Source organism: Phoca vitulina, unplaced genomic scaffold, assembly GCF_004348235.1.
Source record: "Phoca vitulina isolate PV1807 unplaced genomic scaffold, GSC_HSeal_1.0 scaffold80, whole genome shotgun sequence".
In the NCBI taxonomy this organism is placed as follows: Eukaryota; Metazoa; Chordata; class Mammalia; order Carnivora; family Phocidae; genus Phoca; species Phoca vitulina.
Genome location: NW_022589783.1, coordinates 3,278,586 through 3,306,277, shown reverse-complemented (window position 1 = coordinate 3,306,277; position 27,692 = coordinate 3,278,586). Strand labels below are relative to the sequence as shown.

The 27,692-nt window shown below is 48.7% G+C and overlaps 1 protein-coding gene across 5 annotated transcripts in view; it reads left to right on the top strand.

Annotated features, from left to right (window-relative positions):
- DPP6 (dipeptidyl peptidase like 6) overlaps positions 1 to 27,692 on the top strand; it is a 905,150-nt gene that overhangs the window by 830,526 nt on the left and 46,932 nt on the right. For 4 of the 5 annotated variants that reach the window (XM_032394354.1, XM_032394353.1, XM_032394351.1 and 1 more), the window contains exons 13-16: positions 2,004 to 2,111; positions 3,242 to 3,333; positions 4,172 to 4,219; positions 5,903 to 6,021. In XM_032394354.1, the coding sequence (XP_032250245.1) occupies positions 2,004 to 2,111; positions 3,242 to 3,333; positions 4,172 to 4,219; positions 5,903 to 6,021 (367 nt within the window). The remainder of the gene's footprint in view (positions 1 to 2,003; positions 2,112 to 3,241; positions 3,334 to 4,171; positions 4,220 to 5,902; positions 6,022 to 27,692) is intronic. The other variant, XM_032394352.1, reaches the window with a different exon arrangement.

The following is a 27,692-nucleotide window of genomic DNA, read 5'->3' as shown; positions in this document are numbered from 1 at the left end:
CGCTGCATGGACCCCACGGGGATCTCCATGAGCCAACAAAAGGAGACGAGTGTGTGTGTGTCCCACAGGTGGAGGTCTACCCAGTTCTCTCTCTTCTAGGAATATTCCAGAAGAATAGGCAGCCCCCCCACACACACACACATATTCCATCACCACCAGCCATGACCTTGCAGTGTCATCCTGATGCAGATCCATGGGGATTTAGTGTAGAGTCCCAGAACCCATCCTCTGGTTGAAGGGTTGGCCTATGGGCCAACATCTGACAGTCTTTCTTCTTTTACCAGAATTTTGGTTTTGTGATTTCAGAATCCAGGCTGGGAGATTGGGCAAGGTGAGTGTATCTGAACCACTCTCTGGAAGGAATTGGCAAACACGATACAGATAACTCACGACGAATCTCCTTCTTCACTGATCTGCTGCGAGTGGCGTGGAGAGACTTAGGCCTGGTGCACGAGAGACTCCCTGTTAACGCAGAGAGACTAGAACACTTCCCCCAAAACCCAGGAGAGTCAGAAGCAGGATTAACATCTGGATCCCCTCCTCAACAACCATTGCACTTTCTCACCGAGAATACATTTACTGCCCAAGAAACCAGGTCTCCGAGAGGCTCGGGGCTGGTGCAGAGCCCTCCCTCATCAGTGTAAAGATGACATCAAAATGATGAGGGCCTTCTCAGTGTAACAGCAAAGCATCTGGCCAAAATTAATTATTTATTACCTTCATTCAGAGTATTTTTCTCTGCCAAAAGTGCAAACATTTCCCCCAGAAAACCGAGGCAATATTGCAGTATCCGTCCCACAGTTGGCAAATAGAAGGACATTTAAAAAGCCAAAGTCACCGCTCGCTTTCCCATTCCCTCTGCTTTTAAATACCACGCTGCCAGCTCTAAATAGAAAAATAAATATTTGCAGATTAAAGGTTTCATTTTATTGCAAATATTCATGAAGATTAAATGTCATTTTAATCACATGTTAGTTTATTTCTCTGGGCGCATCGCATTTGCGGGTACGCATTCACTCATTGCAGGGAAATGTGTGCTCCTGGCACCAGCTGGGGCTTATTTACCATTTGTTCTCAGCCCGCATTAGCGTGGAGCTCCTTGAATCAGAAAATATATATCGTAGCCAACTAATTGGAGTTCATGGATGGAAACTTCCAGGCTGGAGCTCCAGAGATGCCGAGGTGCCGCCATAACAAATGCCTTTTCCCCAACGAGGCATTAGCCGGACCCTGGGGCCGGCGGGGCTGAGCCGTGACTGCTCGGCGTTGGGGTGCCACACAGAGATGAGGGCAACACGCTGCAGGTCTCGGCTTTGAATCCAGCCTGGACTTCCTTCCCCCAGGGAGAGCTGGGAATGCTGATTTCTTTCCAGGGAAAGAAATGTGCGGATCCCAGCACATGCCTGTGTGTGTTAGAGGTCCCTGAAAGGACTGTTCCCTGTACCTGCATCTTAGAATGTGCGAAATTTGTCCTTGTTTGCTGTTTCTTTCTCTTTTTACTTGTCTCCCTGGTGGGCTATTTGGTGTGAGACGGGTTTTACGAAATAAAAGAACAAAAGACAGGACCGAACGTGTAGAATTCATGTTTAGGCAAAATCAGATTTGTGAGTGTTCAGAACCACGTTCTTCACGATGGATGATAAATCCCCTCCCCACCCAGGAGTCCGCCCTGCCCTGCGCTGGGCTTTCACTGAGCTTCCCGCACCCACGGCCGATTCTGTCCCGTCAGCCTGTGCGCACACAAGTCCACTCTATGGATGCTTCTCTAACGAAGGATGTCTTTCTCTGTCTCTGCTTAATTCCTCAATCTTCCTCTTCTCCTAGAAGATAGGTTTGACTCGTGAGTCCCAAGGAGAGGAAAGGCCCCACCCACCGTTTATTCTTCCCACCGGATCTCTCATTAGAAATTACATAGAAAATGGATCTCAAAATGTATTTTGTCATGGTCAACCTCTTCAAAATGAAGCCTTTTTATAGACTGCATCCTTTGCTTTCATCCACAGAATGAAGAACCGGTGTTCTCCAAGGATGGCCGAAAGTTCTTCTTTGTCCGAGCCATCCCACAGGGGGGACAAGGAAAATTCTATCACATCACCGTGTCATCATCCCAGGTAATCTTGACCGTTTCTAAAACTCTTTGCTGTGCTGGTGACAGCCACTTGTGGTGACCGCTCTGGGCGCTCTTGTCATCTGCAAGGGCCCCGGAGCGAGCCCCAGGTTCGGGAACTGGAAGGTAGGTTCCCGAAGGTGGGGCAGAATGGGGCTCGCAAAGTCCAGGGGTCCTGCTCAGAGCAGTGGGTCGCGTTGGCCCTTCCTATTATGGCTCAAAGATCGCTCAACGATGGCACTTCTGACAGTGTGACAGGAGACTATGGGACCCGAGGACTCAGGTCTACGGCTTTGATTGACGATTCTGTGCCCTCCACCCTTCCTCCCCACCCGCTGGGCTGTCCCCTTACCCTCTGTCGCAGGGCCCCCACTGCCATCCAGACTCCCCTGCTCCCCGCAGGCTCTCCCTGCTCCCAAGACCCCCACGGGCCCCACCTGACTTACTCAGCATCCGATTCCCACCTGCCTCCCCAGCACCTGCCATCCTCTGTGCCTCACACCGGCCCCTCCACACCCCATTCCAGAGCACACCGTTCCTGCCGAGAGGGTCATGCATCCCTCCCTTAGAGTTTATTGTCATAATTATTCTACTCTGTGAGGCACTCAGGGCGAGAGAGTGCAACACTCCGTAAAACGGCTTCAAGCCATCCTTGTACACGATGGCAGAGAATGGCAGACATGTCTCCTCCCTCCCTCCCTCCCCACTTCCTTTCTCCTCCGTTTCCTTGCCCCGTTTCATTCCCTTCCCCACATTTCTCTCTCTCCTCCCTCCCAGTCTCCCTATGGCAGAGACTCCAGTAGCGGGATCACACACTGTAAAGAACGGCATCGGCCGCCTACGCAGCATTCGTGTCTCGGGAGACACGTGTGCTGCGGCTGGAGGCACTGGCTGTCGGGGGAGCGGGTGGCGGGTTCCACGGACGCGGACTCTGCCAGTCCCTGTGTTGCTGACGTTCAGAGAAGGGGAGAGGGCTGGGGCCCGGGGTGGTGAGCGGAGGCTCGGTGGACGGGCTGGCCCCAGGCGGGGGCAGACGGCACCCCCACGGCACCCCCCGTGGTGCGGGGCTCCTGGGTTAGGAACAAGGCGCGGGTGGGGCTCGCCAGCTCCCCCATGTACCGTCTGGTGCTCCAGCCTAACAGCAGTAATGACAACATACAGTCCATCACCTCCGGGGACTGGGACGTGACCAAGATCCTGGCCTACGACGAGAAGCGGAATAAGATGTGAGTAGGGCCGGCCGCGGCGGTGGGCAGGCCTCCAGCCCCAGGGCCCGGGCCAGCGCTGCAAGACGGGCCCTTCCTCTCAGTCACACGGGACTCCCTAGGTCCAGTGTCTCGAGGGCCCCACTTCCAAAGTTGCAAGACACTGAGCAGGGGGAGCTGAGCGGCCAGACCTGCGGGGAGAAACGGGTGGCGGTCGCAGCAGGCCTGCGGTGTGCGGTTTGCGCGTTCCAGGCGGTGTGCAAGGTGCCCCGGGAGCACCCTCTCATTCCGCACAGCAGTCCCACGGGCTCCGTTACAGGGTCCCCTGTCCAAAAACCAGCAAGCAGAAACAATGAGAAGTTAAGTCACTGACCCCAGGTGATTCCGATGATTCAGACGGTAACGGGGGAGCTAGGGCTCAGCTCAGATGGCGGAGGCCAGGCCGGGATGCCGCTCCTCCTCCCTGATCCTGTGACCAGAGTCCAGGCTCCCGCCCGCACTCCACGTGGCAGGTGAACACCACTCCTCCGGCGTCGTTGCCTCAGGCTTTATGAGATTACCTGGCTGGGTCCTGGCCCTCCAGGAGGCTACCAATCTTGTAGAGAAATTCCCGCATCTGAGTCCAGGGACACGCGTCACCATCCTCACCCCCGGCACAGCCCGCCCCCCTGCCCCCGCCCCCGGGTGTGTGGCTCGTGGCTTTCCCCGCCCGCACACGTGGGGCTGGGCCTGAGCAGGAGAGTCGGGCCTGTCCCCATGCACCAACAGAAGTCCCCGGGAAGCGCAGGCAGAGCCTGGCGGTGGAAGGCAAGCCTGCCCTGGAGCCCACTGATCCCTGTGCACCTGCTGGTCTTTGCAGCTACTTCCTGAGCACAGAAGACCTGCCGAGGAGGAGACAGCTCTACAGGTACGTGGGCACCGACCCAGGAGGTCCTCGGCTTGGCCGCAGGGCACCAGGGGAGGCGCCGGGCAAACCCCTCACAGGGCAACCCTGTAATGTCCAGAGACCGTGAGCAAGAATTGCGGAGACCACCGCATGTGAAGCTTTTCTTTTTCTGCTTCTGTCAAACGAGCTCCCCCGACTCACTTTCTCGTGTTGATAACCGACGGTCTTTCCTTCTCACTGTTGTCCAAGGATGATTTGGGGCGCTCGTTCTCAGTGGGTTTGGTCGGAGGCAGGTCTGGTAGGGTGTTTGCCGGAGGCCAGCTCTACCGACCCCGCATCGTGGCCGACCCGCTGTGACCCCGGTCAGTTCCGTAACCTCAGAGAAGGCAGAGGGGGTGACATCCGAATCCTGGAAAGGAGACTTCTCCCAGGGTCGGTCCCTCCTCAGTGTCGCCCCAGTGACTGTTCTCCCCAGAGCAGGTGTCGGGCTCTGAGACGGGGTCACCAGAGGTGGAAATAGGGCAACTTTTACTTGCTCGATGTTTTCCAGACTAGAAGGAGGTAGCAGCGGGTGGTGGCCTACATGCACACCAGCCGCCCCTTGTGGACCTGAGGGCCAGAGAGGGTGACTCACGGTCTGGATGGAGCCAAAGCCTGGCTTCCCTCCCAGTGGCGGGGACACTGGAGAAGCCCATCAGGTGGACCAGCAGCCTCTCCCACCCGCCGGTGCATATGCTGAGAGTGTAAAAGCCGGGCTCAGGGGAATCCTTTTGGAGGGAGGAAAACTGGCAAACCCATGGGTCACAGGCTGGCTTCTCCGTGTAGCCGTGCGGGTCTGCCAGGATAACTTAGATCGGTCCTGCCCCCCACAGGACGGAAGGCGATCAAGGCAGACCGCCTACCTTCTCCTCTACCGTATACATAGGCTAGAAGGCCCTCTTCTGTCTGGCACGAAGGATCAGCCCCTGTAGACAGGTTGCCGGTGGGGCCTGGGGTCAGAGTTGACCCTTCCCCTGCAAGATGCTCAGGCAGGAACTCCCTCCAGGTGTGTGCAAAGACTCCTCGGTATCTTCATTTTTGGAAACACATTTCAGGCCTTCTTGACGTGAAATTGTGCTTGCTGAGCGTGGTCCCGGGGTTCCTGCTCCCCCGGCCCCACCGAGTGAGGAGCACCAGCTCTCGGTGCGACTCTGCGGGAGATCCCGCTCGGAACGGCCAGAGTTCAATTCAGCCCGCGTCTCGGGGGTTCCCGGGGTTCCTGACGTGCCGTGCGCCAGCGCTAGGCCCTCGGAGACAATCCAGAGATCCGGGAAGCCATCTCCTCCTCTCCAAAGGGCCTGGGGCCGAGCACTGTGCCCCCCCCCCCACAGTGGGGGCGCCCGGGCCTGATGAACGCGCGGGTGAGCCAGTGCGCACCGGAGAGCGCGCCCCCGGAGAGCAGAAGTGCTGCGAGCTGAGCTCTTCGGAGCTGGGGCGCCCGCCGGGCAGGAAGCTGGACGCAGAGCGGAGCGTTCCGGCGCGTTCCGGCGCGTTCCGGCGCGTTCCCAGGGAGACGATGCAGAGGCCCAGTGCGCAGGCGCAGGCGCAGCGTCAGGGACTCCGCCGCGCGTGGGGAGCCCTGCAGCCGGGCTGGGGTCTGCGCCTTGTCCGCGGCGCCTGGTCCCCGCCGCCTGGGCTCACGGCCCCCCGTCTCTGCCCCTCCAGCGCCAGCACGGTGGGCACCTTCAACAGGCAGTGCCTGTCCTGTGACCTGGTGGAGAACTGCACGTACTTCAGCGCGTCCTTCAGCCACAGCGCAGACTTCTTCCTGCTCAAGTGTGAAGGTAAGCGGGGCGCGGCAGGCCCGCACAGCGACGGTGCGCAGGGGAGGCGGCGGCGGCGGGAGCGGGTCCCAGAACGGGCAGGGGGAGTCCTGCCCGGTCGCTGGCATGGGGGCCGCCAGCAGGTGCAGTGCTGGCCAGCGGTGGAAGCGTGTCCCAGAACAGGGGCTCTGCCCGGACGCCGGGCCGGGCTCCCACCAGCAGGTCTCGGCACCACCTCTCGGTGGGTCTTACGCCTTCCCTCATGGTCCACGGCCCATCCCAGTGTTTGCACGCTGTTAATCCTAAAGTTCATCAGCATTTTCCACACACAGTCCTGGGAAGTGGGTGAGTGAGTATCTCACACCTTGATGAACGCAGGCCATGTAGAAAGGCAATAAAGGAATTTCAAAGATCAACTTCTCAAGCATATTTAAGGATGGAGGTGATAGAAAACAGCCTCAGACAGGAAAAAAATTATTCTCCTGTGACCTAATTCACGGATGATTTATCCCAGAAAGTTCCCAATCACACCGGTCAGCATACACAGAATGGTAGCCATGTCCCACAGTGGACAAACCAGTATCTTTGCATCTTGTTCTCCTGTGCTAGAAAGATAAGGTATGAACCCATGAAGACGTAAGTGCTAATCAACATGGTTGTTACAAAGTATATGTCAAAGAAGAGCCACTGAGATCGCCTCAGAGGATGAGACCGTGCCGCAGATGGGACTGACCAGGCCGGGAGCAATTCAGTCCTGCGAGTTGTGGGTGGAGAATGGAGAATTTTTGCTGGAGCGTGGTCTCGTTAGCCTCTGCCAGGTGCTCACCAGGGCACGACCTCACCCTCTTTTTATGAGTGTCTTCCAAAGTCTTGAGAAGCCATACAACAGGACGACTCAGCCCCCTGACCACCACAGGCTCAGCCCCAGACATTCTCCCAAGATAATGGGGAGACAAACGGTGTGGGGGGGGGGCCTCTGAAATACAACTTTAGCCCCGCCTTGGCCCCTCGAAGGTTATTACCAAACTCCACGGGAAGTCGGGTGTATCAAGGTCTCCTGGTTGCCAGGCCAGCGACTCCTGCCACCCCATGGCAGGATCTTTAGGAGCTTACAACTTGGGGAAATGTGGAGGTTTATGTGGCAGAGATGGGAAAGTGGCAAGCCGGCCCGCCAGGACCTGAGACAGCAGCCTGACTGGAGCCACGAAATCAGACATCCGTAGTCTCGTCTCCAGGAGGAGAAGCGTCCTAACAAAATGCAGAAGGGAGAGATCGAAGTGAACTTAAAAAAGAACGTCCCAGACAAGGATCCGTCATTTAAAATCCATTTAAATATTTAGCGTGTTGCCTTATGTTAACATCAGCATAAACTAGCCCCTTGTCTACAAAATTTCTCTGTAAATATTTTTTTTATATTAACCTATTTTCTGGCTAAAGTAACTCGAATTCCCAAATTAACCTTGCCCCCAAAACCTAATCAAAACCTCATTTTTAAAAAGGGATTTTCTAAAAAAACTTAAGTGTACAAAGCCTACAGCAGCAAACCCTTGGGCCTCAGGCGGGGTGAGGGAGACTTAGCGGCCGTGAGAGCTAATCCGGGTCCTGCCTCCGGTGTCCCCCACCAGCATTGCTGGTAATTGCCACGGGGTGAAGCTCCCGAAGAGAGTGATTACGCTGTCCAAGAGTCTGATTGCTTGGGGGTTGTGTTGGGGACGAAGAAGCAAGGGTAGGCTCACGGATGAGGTGGCACCTCAAATGAAGGCGAGGGTGGGATTCAGAGCGTGAAGTGCACTGTAGTGGGGAGGGTGCAGCATGAGAGGGGCATGGGGGTGCACTGAGATCGCGTGGAGGGTCCCCTCACAGCCTGGGAGGCCCCATCTGTCCAGCTGAGCACTGAGATCGCATGGAGCGTGCCCACCCCACCCCCAGCCTGTGAGCCTAGATCCAACCATAAGGGCTTAGAGATCATGTGGAGGGTCCCCACTAGGCCTGGGGGCCCCCATCCGTCTAGAAGTGCTGAGATCACACGGCAGGTCCCCCACAGCCTGGGAGCCCCCATCCGTCCAGCAGAGTGCTGACTTGTATGGAGGATCCCCCCACTCAGCCTGGGAGCCCCCACCTGTCCAGCAGAGGCTTGCATTTAAGAAGTCCCATTTAACAACCAAAATTAAGTCTCAATAATTCTATTTACCCCCATGTTTCTCAGCAGAGATTAAAGTAGGCCCATATGTGTAGCCCACAGTAGCATTCATTAAACTTCATCCCCTGTCTATTTCTTTCACACCCCAAAGCTACTCTGGAGACTCCTATAAGCCTCTGACCAAAATAATGTCCCCACCCCCGGCTCGAGAGGCTTTCCTTCTCTGCTCCTGCAGCACTGGGTAGATTAACGTGGCCTCTGAGACGCAGCCAGAACAGCACCACCAACAAAGAATCCTCCCCATTTGGGCTGAAGAAAAACATGATGACATTAGTGGATTCTCTGTGAATTAGGGGAGGGGAGATCGGGGAATGCTTCACGTTCACAGCTGCTCGGCCCGTCCACAGGGAGCTGTGAACAGTTCAGTATGGACAGCGGAGGAAGTGGTAGCCCAAGGACTTACTTAGAACCAGGACAGGGTGGACAGCAACCAGCCAAGACAGATGCCCACTCAGCGCAGCCTCGGGCCGTCACGCGGGGGGGTCGGTGGGGTTGGGGATCATGCGAGCGGCTGCAAGGTCGCAAAATTGCAACACCCCCATATAAACGCCTCTGCCTGTCTATGCACCTTCCATTATGAGGGGTTTTGGTGAGTTCATCTGCTGTGGCCCTGTCCCCTTAACTTACAGGAGGGTGCTTGGCGTGGTAACTGGATCCCAGCTGACTGGCGCCGTCAGCTGTCTGCAGGGAGTGCGGCTGTGTAACTCGCCCTTTGGCGTGTGGTCCTTCCCCTGGCATGCGGTGATCTCCTCCCTCATCATCACACTAACTTAGTCTCATCATCCTGTGCTGTCTCTCCAACACTTCTTAACGTTTATAGTCTGTGCTTTCTCAAGGCTTGTCATTTCTGTATTTCCGTATAATTTTTTAAGATTTTATTTATTAGAGAGCACGCATGCACACAAGTGGAGGGGGTGGAGGGAGAAGCAGGCTCCCCGCTGAGCAGGGACCCCTCCCCCCGAACTCTGGCTCCATCCCAGGACCCCGAGATCATGACCTGAGCCAAAGGCAGATGCTTAACCAACCGAGCCACCCAGGCACCCCTGTAATTCTTAAATTCTTAATTTTTATGATGTAAAAATTTTAAAAGGCATACGTTATTTTTATACTTTTGCACACAATAGGTTAAAATAGCGTAGGTGAGGAAAGACTCATGTTTGCAATGCTTACACCCACTCCTTACCGAGCGAGGCCCCCCCTACATGTGCCAGTATTTCTGTCTATAAGACATGGGTTTCAGATGGTCACTGAATGCTGGTGTGAGGAACACCTGTAAACCAGATGCTGTAGAACCTTGTGGAAATTCGCCCATATATTTAATGTATAGATGTTTAGATTTCTTTCCAGATCTCTAGGGTCTGGCATTGAAGCTAGATGCATCCAAAATACTGTGTTATGATGTAACACTTTATAATGATTTTCCAGGAAATATCAATAAGCTTTTGATTTGCACACTTACTTGTCTTCTCACTGACCCACTAAGAAGGGTGATGATGGAAATACCTAATATTTGCTCAGCTCTTCACAATTTGAAAAGCACATTCCTTATATTTGGTGTTTCTATTCCCATTTCTGATTCCTTGCAATTTCTACTCTAACACAAAGAGATCTTAGAGCTCCCTGCACTGAACATACTGTCTCACACTTCTGTGCTTTGTCTTTGATGGCTCAGCGAATGCCTATCCCTTCCCCAGAGCTTTCTCTGGGTAAGGGTTGGTTTTTATCAGCCCTTTGGATGAGCTAACCCAAGCAGTGTGGACATGGCTGTGGATTCATGCTCAGACCAGTATGTGTGACGGGAACTATCACTGATTCCTCATCTGTCCTGGGCCAGCAGCTCAGAAGCCTGGCTGCGTCCCCCGCAGAGCTGGGACATGACCTTCCCATCTTAGATGACCCCAGTGTTATGTTTGAGGGAAAAAGTACTCACTTTCTGTATTCGTTTCCTGGAACTGCCGTAGCATTACTACCAGCTGGGTGGGCTTAGAGCAACAGAAATGTACTCTCTCACAGTTCTGGGGACCAGAAGTCTGAAAGCAAGTTGTTTGCGTGGTTAACCCTGCTGGAGGCTCCAAGAAGGGACCTGTTCTGTGCCTCTCCCTAGCTTCTCGTGCTGCCAGAAATCCTTGGTGATCCTGGCTTGTAGATGCACCACCCGAATCTCTGCCTCCAGAGGCATGTGGTCTTCTTCCTGTGTCCCTGGACCCCAATTTCCCTCTCCTTGTAAGGACACCAACCATGGGTAAGGACCCACCCCACTCCAGTCAACTTCATCTTAAACCTGATTACATTTACAAAGGCCCTATTTCCAGATAAGGTCACATTCACAGGTACTGGGGTTAGGACTGCAACATCTCTTTTAGGGGGACACAGTTAACCCACGACACCTCCCTTGTGTGACTCAAATCACCTTCTTGTATAAGAGAGGAAAGAAACCCTGTTGCTGTTTTTCTCGGGGACACACATTTAAGGGCAGCCACATTAGACTTGGTGATAGAGACTGTTCCTAATGGCTGTGCCACTTTCTAGAATGAATGAGAGGAGCCGCTGAGGAAAGCAATGGGATCTAACCCATGTTAGAAGATTCAGAAGATAATGCTGGCATGTTAGCAGAAGCGTACATTTTTTTCCAGAAATTCTTCTTCCATGTCAGAAAGCAAAATGAATGCTCACGTCACACGGTGCTTTGAAAAGTAGTTAGGGTTTTCTCCTCCCCAGCTGAAGTCAACCATGAGCCACTGAATCAGAGCACCCCGTTTACATAATTTGAGTTTTGCAATCATAGCTCTGTTTAGAGAATTGGATTTTTCTCTTCAAACTGAATCCCAAGAGCATGATTCATTTTCCTTCAAGTTTGTCAGAAGGACTCAGTCAGTCCTATTTCTAAGAAACGACTGAATTCCACCAGGAAAATGGGACCTGTGCATTAAACAGTGTTTGCTATTTCATACCAAAACAGTTTCATGTTTTTAAAAATTAATAAATTTCTTTTTCATGGAACCCAAGATGGAACTCTAGCTTTTCTTCCTGTTGCGAGTGGAGAACAGAACAACCTGTGTTGTGAATCCTGCTGCGGTCCTGGCCTTCACCTCTCTTCCGTGTCAAGTTGTGATTTAGGAGCCACTTGCCAGTGGTTGAGATGTTTGGTCATAGATTCAGCAACTCAATTTATCAAGACAAACTTCTCCATCTTGAAGTCAAATTGAAACAAAATACAATGACGTAAGCTTAAAATAAAGTGAGTGACTCTATCCAGATGACTGTTCTTACTATTAAATGCTCGGGGCTCTATCATCTCTGTCGCTGCCATGGAGAGAGAGAAATCACAGAAATGGAGAGCAATGAAGGATGGAATTGGAGAGAGCTGGCTAGAAGTTGGGCTCCTCCACTCACTAGCTTTGTGACTTGGGCACGTTGGCTAGCCTTGCTAGACCCTCCATTTACTCGTCCTGAAAACTGGGGCAACAACAGTACCCACAAGGTTGTTGTCAGGGTTGATGGAGATACCAGCGCACATGGTGTCTAATACACAGTAAACGTGTAGTAAATGACAGCTAATACTGTTGTGATCACGGTCACCATCACCATCATCATCATCATCACCCTAGTAATCAGTGAAGAGTGTCCTAGATGTCCGCCAGTTCCTGACTCAGCATCTGGAAGGTGGGGCTGACACTACCGATGGTTAACTTCTGTGAAATTAGCAAAGCAAGTCCCTTACTCAGTGTTTCCAAATGTGAGTGGCCGTCTGATACCACATCAGGTGGTGCTGGAAGCCCTGGTTCTGCCCTTACGCCCGCAGGGTAGAAGCTTCCAAAAGTGACTGTGGTTGCCAGAGCCACAGAACCTTAAGTCACCCCTGTAAGCATGGAGCTGAAGAACCTGGTGGCTTCCAGAGTACATATACCAAACGGGCCCTCCACGGCCGGTTCTTGGCAGAACTTAGGAAGGAACCAGACGTTCTTTCCTTCTTCAGCACTGGGTAATTTCTCTCTGTGTGCCATTTCTTCTCTCTGCCTTTACTCCCTCAGATGCCCAGTATTCCCAGCCACCCTGGCCACATCCTGACCTCGGGGGATGTAACTGAGGGAGAAATGCACACTGAGGTGTTACGTTATGTTAGTTCCCCCTGAGTTTTAGTCAGAACGAAGCCATGAATGGCAGGGATGAGAAAGAGGTGTTGGCCTTGCAGACCAGCCTCACTTCACTGAAAGTCACTGACTACAGTGCTATAGATAAGAAGGATGCTTTGGCCAAGTCCAGGCTCAGTGAGGAAGAACGTCATGAGCGATTGGTTGGTCATGTCTGCCACACTTAGCAGTGAGGGAGGAGGTGGTGCCCATGCACCACATATCTGTTACTGGAAGGAATAGAAATGGTTACTGATCTTGACACCACTAGAGAAATTTTCCTGAGGGAACGTTGTTGCCCAAGGTTTCTGACTGAAGGACAGCTGTCAGTCATACATCTTTTGGAATGAGGAGACGATAGCTCCAGACCCCTCCAAAGTGGCCCAGAGCTAATGCTGGTTCACACCCAGTCCTCCAGTGCATATCTAAGCAGGTGCACCCTCTTACAGCCTGGCCCAATGTAAGCATTAAATATTGTCTTCCACTGAAATTATTTCAAATAATTATATATAATGGGGCCAGAGCTAGAAAAATAATAATCTGCATCCTCATTGACAAAACTATATTATTAGGTTCAAACATACAGGGTGATATCAGTCCCCTACAACAAGATTTTGAAAGGGAAAAGCACATGGTTTGCTTCTACAAGCTACCTAATCCTCTAGACATCTCTTAGACCAAGTTTCCAAGGCATTAACCTGGGCTGCCCTTTTTAATTTTGAGTTTGTCCAAGTGAATGTTTAGAACCAAGTTTCAGACTCCTTGGAGCATTGCTAGTGTGTTTGGGAGGAAGAACATCTGTTCAATCTCTCAAACATTTGGAGCTACTCCCTTTGAGGCTGTGGTACCAAGAACAAGGGAAGAGATTCTCAGGGCCGGTTATATCATTAGTATAATATACATGAATACTTTGGAAGATGTTAAACTCATCAGTAAATGCTGCCAGACTCCAAGCAAATCACTCAGGTGGAGCCCTGTTGCTCCTCAGTAATAGCCAAACAAGTATCTCCCTTGGGAAAGAAACTTCTCACTTTCCCACCTGACCCCTTCTGCATCACCAGGCAGGTGTCTGACCTGTGCGAGTACCAGGTGAGAGGGTACTTTCTGCAAAATGAAAAGTCTTTCCTGAAAATGTGCTCTTTGAAATGTCGATTGACAATAAACAATACCATTCAGTGCAATTATAACAGCTCTATGATCCACACACTCCTTTCATGCCCACTGCCCCAACTCCAGCGAGTTAAGAGCCTGTACCCATCAGGTTTCCTTCAGGCTCTCCCTCCAACCAGCCACTTTGCTTGGGATCACCTCATCACATTCCCTAAAGTGTATTTTTCTTCAGAATGGCTTCCGGACCACATATGTTTCTCTCTTTTCTACACTAAATGGTAAAAGAAACACAAAATTAAAAAATCAGTGGCACCACTGGATCACCAAGAAGGGGGCCACCAGCAGACAGAACAATGAAGAATTTTTAGAAAGTAAATAGAAATAGATCACATTGAGAGTGAAAGCCAAAGCCTGGGATATGTAGTGTGATTGATGAAGAATGTGACTACAAAAAAAAAAAAAAAAAGTAAAAACAATCAACAAAACTAAAAGACAACCTACGGGAATGGAAGATGTTTGCAAATGACCTGTCCAATAAAGGGCTAGTATCCAAAATATGTAAAGAACTGATACAACTAAACACCCAAAAAACAACCCAGTTAAAAAATAGGCAGAAGACATGAGCAGACATTTCTCCAAAGAAGACATCCAGATGGCCAACAGACACATGGAAAGATGCTCAACATCACTCTTCATCAGGGAAATGCAAATCAAAATTACGATGAGGCATCACCTCACACCTGTCAGAATGGCTAAAATCAAAAACATAAGAAACAACAAGTGTTGGCAAGGATGAGGAGAAAAAGGAACGCTCATGCACTCTTGGTGGGAATGCAAAGTGATGCAGCCACTGTGGAAAACAGTATGGAGGTTGCTCCAAAAATTAAAAATAGAATTACCATATGATCCAGTAATTCCACTTCTTGGTATTTACCCAAAGAATATGAAAACACTAAATTGAAAGGATACATGCACCCCTATTTTTATTGCAGCATTACTTACAATCACCGAATTATAGAAGCAGTCCGAGTGTCCAAGGACAGATGAATGGATAAAGAAGATGTGGTGGATATACAGTGGAATATTAAAGAATGAAAAAGAATGAAATCTTGCCATTTGCCACAACATGGATGGATCTAGAGAGTACTATGCTAAGTGAAATAAGTCAGTCAAAGAAAGACAAATATCATATGATTTCACTCATATGTGGAATATAAGAAACAAGACAAATGAAAGAGACAAAATGAAAATAAGAGACAAACCAAGAAACAAACTCTTAACTACAGAGAACACACTGAGGGTCACCAGAGAGGAGGTGGTGGGGGGATGGGGGAAATAGGTGAAGGGAATTAAGAGTGCACTTCTCTCTCTCTCTCTTTTTTTTTAAGATTTTATTTATTTATTTGACAGAGACACAGCGAAAGAGGGAACACAAGCAGGGGGAATGGGAGAGGGAGAAGCAGGCTTCCCGCCGAGCAGGGAGCCGGATGCGGGGCTCGATCCCAGGACGCTGGGATCATGACCTGAGCTGAAGGCAGACGCTTAACCACTGAGCCACCCAGGCGCCCCAAGAGTGCACTTCTCTTGATGAGCACTGAATCATGTAGAGAATTGCTGAATCACCATGTTGTACACCTGAAGCTAATACAACACTGCATGTTAACTCTACTAGAATTAAAATTAAAAGCTTAATTGAAAAGAAAAAAAGAGTAAACTCACTCAACAAAATATATGCCCTCCCCTAAATTTTTTTTAGTTCAAAAGAAAAACTGAAGAGAGGGGTCATTGCACGCCCCGGTTTTCCAAGAAAGCCAGATAATGCCTGACAAAGATCAATGGAGGCCTCATAATTATTTTTGCTGCCCTTCTCTTCATTCTCAAAAGTGTCCTTGTTTGGGCAACATTATGAACAGAACCCCACCAAATCGTAATCTGGAAGATCCAGCAGGGTTGCCCAGAAGACCACTATTGGATGGAGATGAAAACTCAAAGAAATCTTGAGAGATATGAATAATAGATCCAAGAAATGCATTCTGCCATGTGGAGGTTCTAGGGGAGACTGGGAAGAATAAAGGGGGGAAAATAAACCAAGATATACTAGAAGAAAATCCCACTGAGCATTGAGTTATTAGAGAGGAAAGAAGTATGGAATGTCAAATAAGAATTTGGGGAAAGAGCTGAATTTAATTCCCCCAAATGAAACTTGGCAATTCAGAGTTTAGAAATTACATAAGGTTACAGGGAGGGGCACTATGGAGGGTTTTTTCTTTTCATTTTTCTTTCCTTTTCTTTTTTTATTGTAAATACTCAGAGTAGTATCAGACTTCTCACCTTCAAAACAACAGTTCAGGAAATAGTGGAACATGATCTATAAGATACTGCTGATAGAAAACAGTATTTTGTCCTGTCCGCACTAAGCTCTTGTTCATAAAATGGGCAGGAAAAGGAACTTGGGGATGTTCAAATATGTAAAATTTACCATTCATGCATCTGCCCCGGAAAAAAACTATACACAGATGCACTTGAACAAAAGAAGGGGGCTGCTCAAAGAGAAATAAGAGGCAAATGATGAGCAAAGAAACTAATAAACTTTAACAAAATTATAAATCATTATTGGATAAAATTTTATGCAGTTGTTAGTAAAGATTCCTAAAACAAAAGTGCTTAAAAAACTAGAAGAAACTTCTAGATGATTCCAGCCAGCTCTGAAAAGACAGCTGTGCTGGAGGAGTTGTAGTGGGACGGGCAGGGGGGAAAGTGAGCCCCCCACACTGGAGAAGAGCGAGGTGCATGCAGGTTCGTTGTGGGTGGGGAGGGGGCCAGGAGAACCAGGTGCCTGCGTACTGAAGAATTAACTGGACCCTTATCTTACACCACACACACGCACAACTCAAAATGGATTAAAGACTTAAGTATAAGACCTGACCCTGTAAAACCCCTAGAACACACGGGGGAAATTCTCGTGACATGGGTCTTGGCGGTGATTTCATGGACATGACACCAAAAGCTCAGGAAACAAAACCAAAAAGAAACGAGTGAGACTGCATGACACAGAAAGGCTGGTGCACAGCCAAGGACGCCATCCACAGAGAGACGAGGCAGCGCACACGGGGGAAGAAAATGCTTGCAGACCACACATCTGACCAGGCGTTCATGTCCAAAGTGAGTGTGGGCTGTGAGCCACGCGCCCACCCCTTGCACGGCCGCTGGAGAGTTCCGAGGGAGGCGGATGACCCCCATGGGTAGGTTCTCCAGAGCACACACTTGACATTGTGTCCTGTTTCCTGGATTTCTCTCTTTTTTTTGTAATCCTTATTTTTACATTGTTCTGCTTTTCCCACCTATCCATTTTAAGCCAGTTTTATTTTATCTCTGCATTTGTATCTTTCTTATCTGCCTTAAATCCTGTTTGCCACAGACCCAGGGCAGACAAACGTGATCTATGGGGGGGGGGGGGCGGCTGGCCAACTGACCGGCAGACAGAAACCTCAACACTGCTCCGCCAGCTCTGGGGTGGCCAGTGGTCAGGCCAGAGCGCCTCGGACCCGGGTAGCAGCCCCGCCCGCCCGTTGTCAAGGGCAACGTTAAAGGGACTTCGATATACAAAACAGATCAAAATGATGTCTCATTGGCATTATAATATTTTATTAGCTCAGAAGTATAGCATGGGCTTTCCAGATCAATCAGGGAAGACACTGAGACTGTTTTTGCTGAATTAGTAAATTTGGAAATGATAAATTCAAGAATGCAGGTCAAAGTCATAGACTTGCACCCACGGGCGTCCGAGTCCTGAAATTCCAGTCACACTCTCACAGAGCCACCGCGGCCCTTCTGTTTTCAAGCCCCTGCTGGAATAAATGGCTGAGATGTTCCTAATGTTTGTTCAAAACCTATCAAACTATTTACCCACCCCTTCTCAGATTTCCAGCCTCCGGTGTCCAAGCCCGTGAACTTTCTCTGATCCACCCTCTCTTTCTCCTTCCTCTGAGAGTATTCTTTGCCTCTTTTATGGTGTTGTGTCTTGTACCTCTCCCTCCTGGGCACAAAGCTCCCCAAAAGCAGGACCTGTTTCGTTGGCGTCTACACAGCAACTCTACCATAGACTGGGTATTTGTGGGGTGATACAGGTGCGCTCATGAGCCCAGCAGTGCTTCAGGGTGGTGATGGGTGCCATGTGTATAGGAGTCTTGGAGATGGGTGCAAACCGTCAGGGGCCGGAGCCCATAGACGCGCCCCCCTCCCCTCCCTCCTTCCCTCCCTCCTTCCCTCCCAACACATCTCTGCCATGTCTCCTTCCTCTGTAGCAACCCCCTAGGCGCTCTCTGTCCCCGCACCCTGCCTCAGTTTCCCCTTAGCACATCTCACGGCTGCCACGGATATTTTTGTGTGTGTGTTCCAATGCCCGTCTTGCCTGCAGAATGTCAGCTCAGTGAGTGCAGGAGGTTTGTGTCACCCCTACTTGGAGCCCAGCACCTAGAACAATGCATGGTGCATAGCGGGTTCTCAATAAAGAAATAGTTTTTGAGGGAATGAATAAAAGCTCCACCAAAATGCTACACTTGGAGGCCGACATAGACCGAATTCAAAGTCATAATTATACTCTAGAACTTCCCAGAAAAGAACTCCTGTGCCCTTTTTAGGGTGTTATGAAAGCTACCTTTCATAATGTGGAAAGCCTAAATATTCTTTAAGACATTATTTCCTGCCATCACTCATAAAAGTACACTTACAGGATATGAAAGTATAAGCACTGATTTACTTTTTTAGGCAGAAATGTAAACAAGGAAAGAGGGCTCCAAGCAAGAAAAATAATGCAACATGCAATTTTAAATCATATCATTAACATGCAGTAGATGGGTCTGAATGAATTTTCCAAGTGAATATAGACCTTTTGGGCAGACTTGACATGTTTCTTCAGAGAGAAGCCCTGGGGCCTGTGGATGAAGTTTCAGGGAGTTTTGTCTGCACATAACACAGGAAAAGCCGTGAAGTGTTGTAAGCATCGTTCTAAGGTTCTAGCTGGATGTGCCCTGTAGGTCCGCACCGTGATGGTGGAAGCTCCTACCCGGAGTTCTCCAGGCGGAAACTAGGTGGCCAGTGACGGAGAGGTCTTAGGAAGATCCCTTTGGGCTCTTGGGGACTCTGTGACCTCATATTCTCCCCAACATAGGAGTCCGGGGTTGTTCTTTTCCATTACTGATGCAGTAGATCACCTGTAGGGAACAGGCCAGCATCCAGGCACATTAGGCACCTTCTCCAAACATTGGGTATCTCTGGCCACATACAGTGGTGCTTAACACTAAAAAATTGCACACTTGAGCGATCTGAAGTGCATTCTAATCCCATCACCAAAACCCATTGTATCTGTGAAGTCAAAGTTTAGTATTAGGCCAATTTTATTGAGTTGTCTTTTGAAAACGTGATGATTGTCCACTCATGGGGTATGGCATCACCGAGGCTCACCAGCTGCCGGAGAATCTCAGGAGGTTGTGCCTTAGCTGTCCAGGCTGTATTTTGCTGTCTCTGCCTCACCTCACCTGCCTTGGACAGGACGTGACTTCAGCTCTCTGATCCTGTCAGAGCCTCACTTCATAATCTGCATTTTTTTTTTTTTTAAAGAAGATACCCAGAGAAAGTCAATTTTATTTTTCCACTTAGTGGTTATTTGTGAAAAGTTTGTTTTATAGATGGAGATAAGGAGGCATTGGCACTGGACGAAAGGAATCCTCATCTTAAACCACACTGCTGGCATATTTTGACCACCAGCAAAATATCCATCCATCTCTCCCCCCCGAGTTCCTATAGTAGGTGATGTTTTTGTTTTAAACCAGGGAACATTAATTGCCTAGCAGAGATGAATTAGAAGTATTCGATTGGAAACGTATAGCTGGCCCTCAACAAAAGTTTCCATTTTAGATAAGACATAAAGGGGCACCTGGGTGGCTCAGTTGGTTAAGTGTCTGCCTTCGGCTCAGGTCATGATCCCGGGGTCCTGGGATGGAGCCCCGCATCGGGCTCCCTGCTCGGCAGGAAGCCTGCTTCTCCCTCTCCCACTCCCCCTGCTTGTGTTCCCTCTCTCGCTGTATCTCTCTCTGTCAAATAAATAAAATATTTTAGATAAGACATAAAAAGAATCGATCACAAACTTAATTATTGATGCTAATGGAAAGGAAAAGGAATAATGGATAACAGATGCTTGTCTAGCCATGAGTTTCTGCTCCTCCCCTTTCTCACTGTCGAAGAGAACACTTGCATATGTAGATGCTTGGTGGCGCAGAGAGGGAAAGTCTGTGAGTGAACCCCACTTGGCAGATTAAAAGGGGTGTGCTGATTTCTGGCTCTTATATTATTCCAACAGAGCTTCAAAACCCATATTTTTATATAAAAACCGAATTTCTAAATGTTGGAAACCAACTACAATTTGAAACATGTTCCTTTTGGCTAAGCAGAGCATTAGCAGGCTACATCCGAACCACAGGTGACCGGTCTGTGACGTCTGCTCGAAGCAACACAATGGATTGCCAGGGGGAGTTCCTTATTGGTTTTTGGTCCCAATTATGAGCTTCCCTCTTGGTTATCACTGAGTAACCAAAGCTTAAATAGCCAAAAGGAGCCATAAGAGAAGTAGATCTGTTTAAGTCTCAAGGATCCAATGCTGGACACTCATGAATCCATGATACCTTTTAAAACTGATCTGTAGGAATCTTTCGAAGGTGTTTGTACTTAATCCATACTGTCCAGCATGGTTGAATAAGGCAGTTTTCATATTAATAGATTCTTCCCATTATACCATACATAAATTGTCTTCAGAGACGTAAGGCTATTTATCCCTTGTCCTGCTAGCTGTGAATCGATCTTTGCTGCTCCGGGGAGCTCTTTGGCACTGTCCGTGTCTGCCATCATTGACTCGAACCACTGGTCCACATGAGAAAGAAAGTTCTCACAAAATAAACTGCGGTGATTGTTAATTCCGCTTTCCTTGCTTCGTTGTTGAGGAAACCGAGGCACAGAGCTGTTAGTGACTTAGGCAAACCACGCAGCCAGTCAGTAGCAGCACCAGACCCCACGCCCTCCGGCCGCCATGCTGGTGTTTCTGTGAACACTGTTCTTCTCACGTGTGTCCTGCTTAACATAATGGCTGGCCATCGAAGGTTTTGTGTGCTTGGCACATTGTACCCAGAGAAAGAACAAAAGAGGTAAACCTGGAAGATTTACTAAGGAAAAAGGCGAAAAACAAAGCTCAGAAGTCACGTTTTCTCGTAAGTTCTGTCCGTGTCATGCACACCAGTTACGTAGCTTCAAAAACGGGGTGGCTCACGTTTGAGTGAGAATACAGAAGATGTGGTGTGAGCCCCTCGTCCTACTACCACGAGGAGATTTGCATGCTAATAATGAATCGCTGTTAAGGAAAAGAGTCAACAAGAGACCTACAGTTAGGAGTTTAGCCCATATCCAACATGTAAATGCACACTCATTATAAGAATGGGAGCTACAGATAATCATGTAAATTGTGGGTCATCCCAATCCTGTACATTCCGCACTCAGCACAGTGGAGAGCTTAATACACAAACATGAAACAGCGGTTGTCTTCTTCAGTGTTGTCCAACAACAAAAAAGCCAAAATGGCAACCGAAGGTGCAGCAGGGGCAGAGAGGATTGAAAAATGAATTCGAAAAAGGAGCAAAACTTCTTACAAAGCGCTTTCTTCAGGAAATGTGGTGCCAAATCGGCAAATTTTTTCTCTCCAAGGAGATAAAGTAGGGTCATCCATGATCTTAAAATAGTCACATTCAAAGAAAAATGAGCAGAGACATCTGGCTAAATGTTACATCTGTTTTCACTTCCATTAATTTTTTTCCCAGAAGAAGGTATTAGATCATGTGAGACAGCTATTGGATGATAATACAGCACTCCAAACATATTTTTAAAAGCCACCTGTTTTATGCTTTGTGGCTGTCAGTCCATACATGGACATGAATATAGGGAATCCCTAAACACAGTAACGTCCCTTCTGCCTGGTTTCTATCTCAGCAGAATCATTAAAATGTCAGGGAGAAGCCCCTTCGCCCCCTGCCTCATTTCCCTAAGACAGGTTCTGACTTTCACCTCGCTCTTTCATCCAGTTAAATTATTGAGCAGCTGCTGTATGCCTCTAGATGCTAAGGAGTCAAAGAATTAGACAGAGGTCCTGCCTTGAGGGACTCGTGTTGAGGGGGGAGCACCCTTACCAGAAATGTCATCTCATGTGATCGGTGCTTTTACTGAGATGTGTGCAGGGGGGTGGGAGAACCGAGGAATCCTCTATGTGCTAGCAACTTTGCTGGAGCCGACTGTATGCATTTGAATAAGGCATCGTCCTTGACCTTAGGGAAGTCACAGACGCGTGGTAAGACTCTACCTAACAGAAGTCCATAGATTTAGGCCTTAGAGGCTGCTCTGAAAGTCCAGTAGTTCACTGTTTCCTTTCCCACTAGCCGAGCCACAGAGCCACCACCCATTCTACAGATGAGAATGTTAAGACACTGTATACATCTTGCCCAAAGCACACAGTTAATCAGGGGCACGGGCGGGGCTAGAATCAGTATTATTTTTTCCACACCTGAATTCTCCAGGTGCCCGTGAACACCACTCTCGCTATCTCCTGTGCACGGGGACAAACTGCCATTTTTGCTGATGGTTTTCCTCCAATGCTTCTTCCACAGACATGTATACTGAGCCCTAGTGAAGTTCCAGACACAAGAGGGCACGGCAGCCCTGCATGTTAGTACCTGCCTTCCCAGGCCTGTATGGGGTCGGTGTGATACGGGGCATTTACCAATGTCTGCTGCCCGCTCCAGTGTGTAAATCACACCACCTGCACTGACTCTGTCCACCACCCAGTGGGGCCACAGAGACAGAGCCGTCCAAACCGAGAAGTCTCTCTCTGATGCTCACTATCTGCCAGATACTGACTGCAGGCTAGGCATGCAAGGATGAGCAAGACAGAGAGGCCCTGCCCTCAAGTAGCCCAGAGTCTAGGGACCTTAAACATCTTGTGAAATCCATCAAGGGGACTAGCATGGGAAGGGAGCTGGCAAGAGCTTCAGCTGGGATGGGCTACCTCACCCACGTCATGGGTGTGAACTGTTCCCTGTGCTCCAGGAGCTTACTGTCGAGGAGACAGACACCACCCACTGGAGAACAATAAAGGGCAGAATATAGCAAATTCTTTGGGAAAAACTATAAAAGCCATAGGTAGCCAGGAAAGAAAGCATTTGGTAACTGGTAAAAATGGGGAGGAAAAATAGCAAATGGTCCTTACCAAGGAGGAAGAAACGGAAGTGACTTCCTTGTGTCTTGGCTGCCTTGTCTATAAAATTGAGATAATTATAGTACCTGCCTGGTAGGGTTGTCATAAGCTTTAAATTATTATTATTCATAAAGCACTCCTAGCAGAACCTAGTAGCAGTGGTGGTGATGATGTTGCTGTTCTTCATCGTTGATGATGTTATTGTTGATGATGATGACAACAGTGTTATTGATGACTATGATGATGGCGATGGTGGTGATGTGATTATGATGATGACATTGTTGTTGATGATGGTGCTATTGATGAGAATGGTTCTGTTATTCATTGCTAATGATGTTATTGTTGATGATCATGATGACCATGTTATTGCTGTTGTCCATCATTGATGATGTTATTGTTGATAATGATGACAGTGTTATTGATGATTATGATGACATCGATGATACTGATGTGATTATGATGGGGTTGATGACAATGGTTCTGTTATTCATTGTTGATGATGTTATTGTTGATGTGACAATGTTATTGATGATTGTGATGATGATGATGATGGTGTTGATGATGATTGTGTTGATGATGATGATGGTGATGATGATGGTGTTGATGATGATGATTATGATGATGATTATGATGATGATGATGATGGTGTTGATGGTGATGATGGTGACGATGGTGACGTTACTGTTGTTGCTGTTGTCGCCCTAGCTCTGACTCATACCTGAGAGGTGGGGCCTTCAACTATTGTCACCTTTTCCCTGTAGTGGGAAGTAGTTTCACCTCTTGTTTTGATGATGTGAATTTACATAGAGGTCAGTTATTAATAGCTGTTATGTTTCTATTTTGTGCAAAAATTAGGCCAAAATGACCAAACTATGATGGAATGTATCTGTAGACAAAGGATTTTTATTTACTTTCTGGGTATAAGAAGTAGTTGGTGTGGCCTTCATGGTTAGCTGAAGTGGATATTGAAGATCTAGGCCAGGATCTGGACCTTTCTAGATAGTGTGGAAGGTGTGCACATCTTCATGCAGAGGGCAAGAGAGAGTCTGTCCCCAGAGCACTCAGACCAGATATCACTTCAACTGTTTCCAAATTGAAACAAAATGAAGAAACACACAGATGATGAATTTTACTTTGCCTGGGCAGGCAGACCCCCACATCCTCCAGATCTTAAGCATAGCATCAAACTTCCGTCTCCTTTGAATTCCCAGCTGCTACCGAGGGATGTTTACATTATTAATAATTATTAATAACAGCTTCCATCTATCTCACTCTTGCAATGCCAAGAACTGCAAAGAACGTCGACTTCATTTAGTCCTTACAAATGGCATAGCTGTCCACATTTTACATGTGAGGAGACCACGGCTCAGAAACCAGGGTCACATGGTTTTACGTGGGCGAGCTCAGACAAGATGAACGTTATGCTCTTACCTAAGAAGTAAAGTTTAATTTATTTATTGTCAGAATGATCATCATTTGTAGGCCTGGGCATAAAAGAGCACCTTTTTTCTTTTTTGTGATTTGGAGCCACTGTCTACAGTCACCGCAAGATTCTAATGGGTGCATGCTCAGGATAATTGCCAAGGGCACAAGTGCCCAGGGGGACTTTGCTCCGATGGTGACCTGCGTCTGTGCTGTATGTCATTGGCCTAGGGCAGTCGCACAGTTTAGCTGAGTAACATGTATATGGAAAGTTTCTCTGGGGGTGGGGAAGGAGGGAGTGTCTTGCAAACAGGGTCAGTGTGTACCATATGTGGCTTTTCTGACCACAAAGTAAGACCTGCCTCTAGGTCCCTTTGTGGGTTGAATTGCGTCCTCCCCACCCCTCCCCTCCAAATAATATACTGAAGTCCTAACCCCAGTACTTCAGAATGTGACTTTATTTGGAAATAGGATTGCTGCATACGTAATTAATGGAGAAGAAATCATTTTGGAATAAGGTGGGACCTTAATCCAATGACTGGTGTCTTATAAGAAGAGGGAAAGAGACAGACACACAGGACAGAAAGCCGCGTGACAACAGAGGCAGGTAGACCAAGGAGCACCAGGGACTGCTGGCCACCACCGGAAGTGGAAGGACCCTCCCAGGGAGGTTTCACAGAGGGGGCCCCTGGCCATGCTGACACCTGCGTGTCTCAGACTCCCAGCCTCCACACTGTGAGGCAGTAAATTCTGTTGTCCTAAGCCCGCCAGATGTTGGAACTTCGTTATGGCAGCCCTGGGAAACTGATACAGTCCCCAAGTAGGGGCTCCTCCAGACCCTTCCTCAACCACCAAAAATCCCACTCTGACTTATTACCTTAGAGCAGTGCTTCTCAAAGAGTAGCACACAGGCTCGGCTGGACGTGCAAATTCACAGGCTCCATCACAAGCTATGGAATTGGAGACTGGAGTGGCCCCCTCCAGCCTCCACCTTTCTAAAGGCCCTCCCGGTGATCTTGGTACAGCTGGAGTTGGATAGAGGGTGTGCGAAACACCGTCTCCTTGCTTCCGAGATAGACTTCTCACATTCTTAGTTTTTCTGAAATCAACATGCATCTTGCCATCTCTGTAAAATCTTATTTATTTTTTTAAAGATTTTATTTATTTATTTGACAGGGAGAAACACAGCGAGAGAGGGAACACAAGCAGGGGGAGTGGGAGAGGGAGAAGCAGGCTTCCTGCTGAGCAGGGAGCCCAATGTGGGACTGGATCTCAGGACCCTGGGGTCATGACCTGAGCTGAAGGCAGATGCTTAATGACTGAGGCACCCAGGCGCCCCAGTAAAATCTTATTTAAACCAGTGGTTCATCTCACAGTCACTGGCGTCTCAGAATCCACGAAAAATAGTAAACACAACATCCATCCACTGCGCCTATTAGTGCTGTCTTGTTTAAGAAGCAACAGTTGAGGTAGAAGTGATTCCTGGGCAGGATTTTAAAGAAGTCTGTGTCCTGGGCAGCGGGGGTGGGTAATGAGCACCTTGAGACACATCGTGACCTTCAGAAATGCTTCCCAGAAGGGGTTTAAAGCCCCCCGTTCATCTCTGATGCGCCAAAGTCAGCCTGAGGCCCACCCTCTGGGTCCCGCTCCTATTTAATTACTGTGAGCTTCATTTCTGCCACTTCTGCTGGCCTTTTGGGAGCTCTTGAGGCTTTGCTTCTAAGATGCACCCCTCGCTTAGAGACAGGCCCCCCGACCAAGGGAAGGACTGCATTGGTTGACTTGTTTTCTTCTCTCTCTTCTGGAAGTATTTCCCTATGAAGCATGCTGACTCCATCGCCCCCAGTCCCAGCCCACTCGGGAAACTGAGACTTCAGATAAAAATAGTGTGCGGTTAGGGGGCTGGTATTTAAGAGAGAACATCTGTTCTGTCACACTTTAAAAACACGGCTACTAAAGCAGGAGAAAATTAATTAAAAGTGTCACTCATGTGGCTGTTCAAATTACATTTCTACTTCTCCACAGAGCATTCACTTATGTGTTATAAGGTATTTTGCTGTGGTGTTCTACATCATTAATTCTGTTTAAATTACTCTAAATTGTCCACTGACATAACAAAAATGAGGAAATTGGGGGGAAGAGATTTTATTTTCATAGAGTTTTTCAAGCATGAGTTTTAGTAACACACTGTAGGTTGGTGTGGACAACACACTCATACACACATGTAAGAACATGCACGCACACACATGCACAGATACATGTGCATACACACAAGTGTGCATACATGCACACGCACATGCTCACACGCACAGATAAATGTGCATACACGCAGGTGTGCTTACATGCACGCACACGCTCACACGCACAGATACATGTGCATACACGCAGGTGTGCATACATGCATGCGCACACGCACACGCACAGATACATGTGCATACACGCAGGTGTGCATACATGCACGCGCACACGCTCACACGCACAGATACTGGTACATACATACAGGTGCACGCATATGCACACACATGCTCACACACACAGATATATGTGCATACATGCAGGTGCACACATGCTCACACACAGATATATGTGCATGCATACAGGTGCACACACACACATGCTCACACACATACAGATGCACTTGCATACATGCAGGTGCACGCACACACACATGTGCATACATACAGGTACGCACACGCTCACACGCACAGACATATGTGCATACATGCAGGTGCACACACAGGCATACACATGCTCACACACATGTGCATACATACAGGTGCACACACGCTCACACACAGATACATGTGCGTACATGCAGGTGCACACACAGGCGCACACACATGCTCACACATGTGCATACATACAGGTACTCACATGCACAGATACATGTGCGTACATGCAGGTGCACACACACAGGCACGCACACGCTCACGTGCATACATACAGGTACACACACACAGATACATGTGCATACATGCAGGTGCACACACACAGGCACACACGCTCACACACATGTGCATACATACAGGTACACACACACAGATACATGTGCATACATTGCAGGTGCACAAGGCACACACATGCTCACACATGTGCATACATACAGGTACACACATGCTCACACGCACAGACGTATGTGCATACATGCAGGTACACACATGCTCACACAGAGATACATGTGCATACATGCAGGTGCACGCACACAGGCATGCACACACACGTGCATACATGTGCACATGCATGCTCACACGCACCGACATATGTGCATACATGCAGGTGCACACACAGGCACACATGCTCACACACATGTGCATACATACAGTTACACATGCACAGATACATGTGTGTACATGCAGGTGCACACACAGGCACACATGCTCACACACATGTGCATACATACAGGTACACATGCTCACACGCACAGATACATGTGCATACATGCAGGTGCACACACAGGCACACACGCTCACACACGTGCATACATGTAGGTACACACATGCTCACACGCACAGATACATGTGCGTACATGCAGGTGCACACA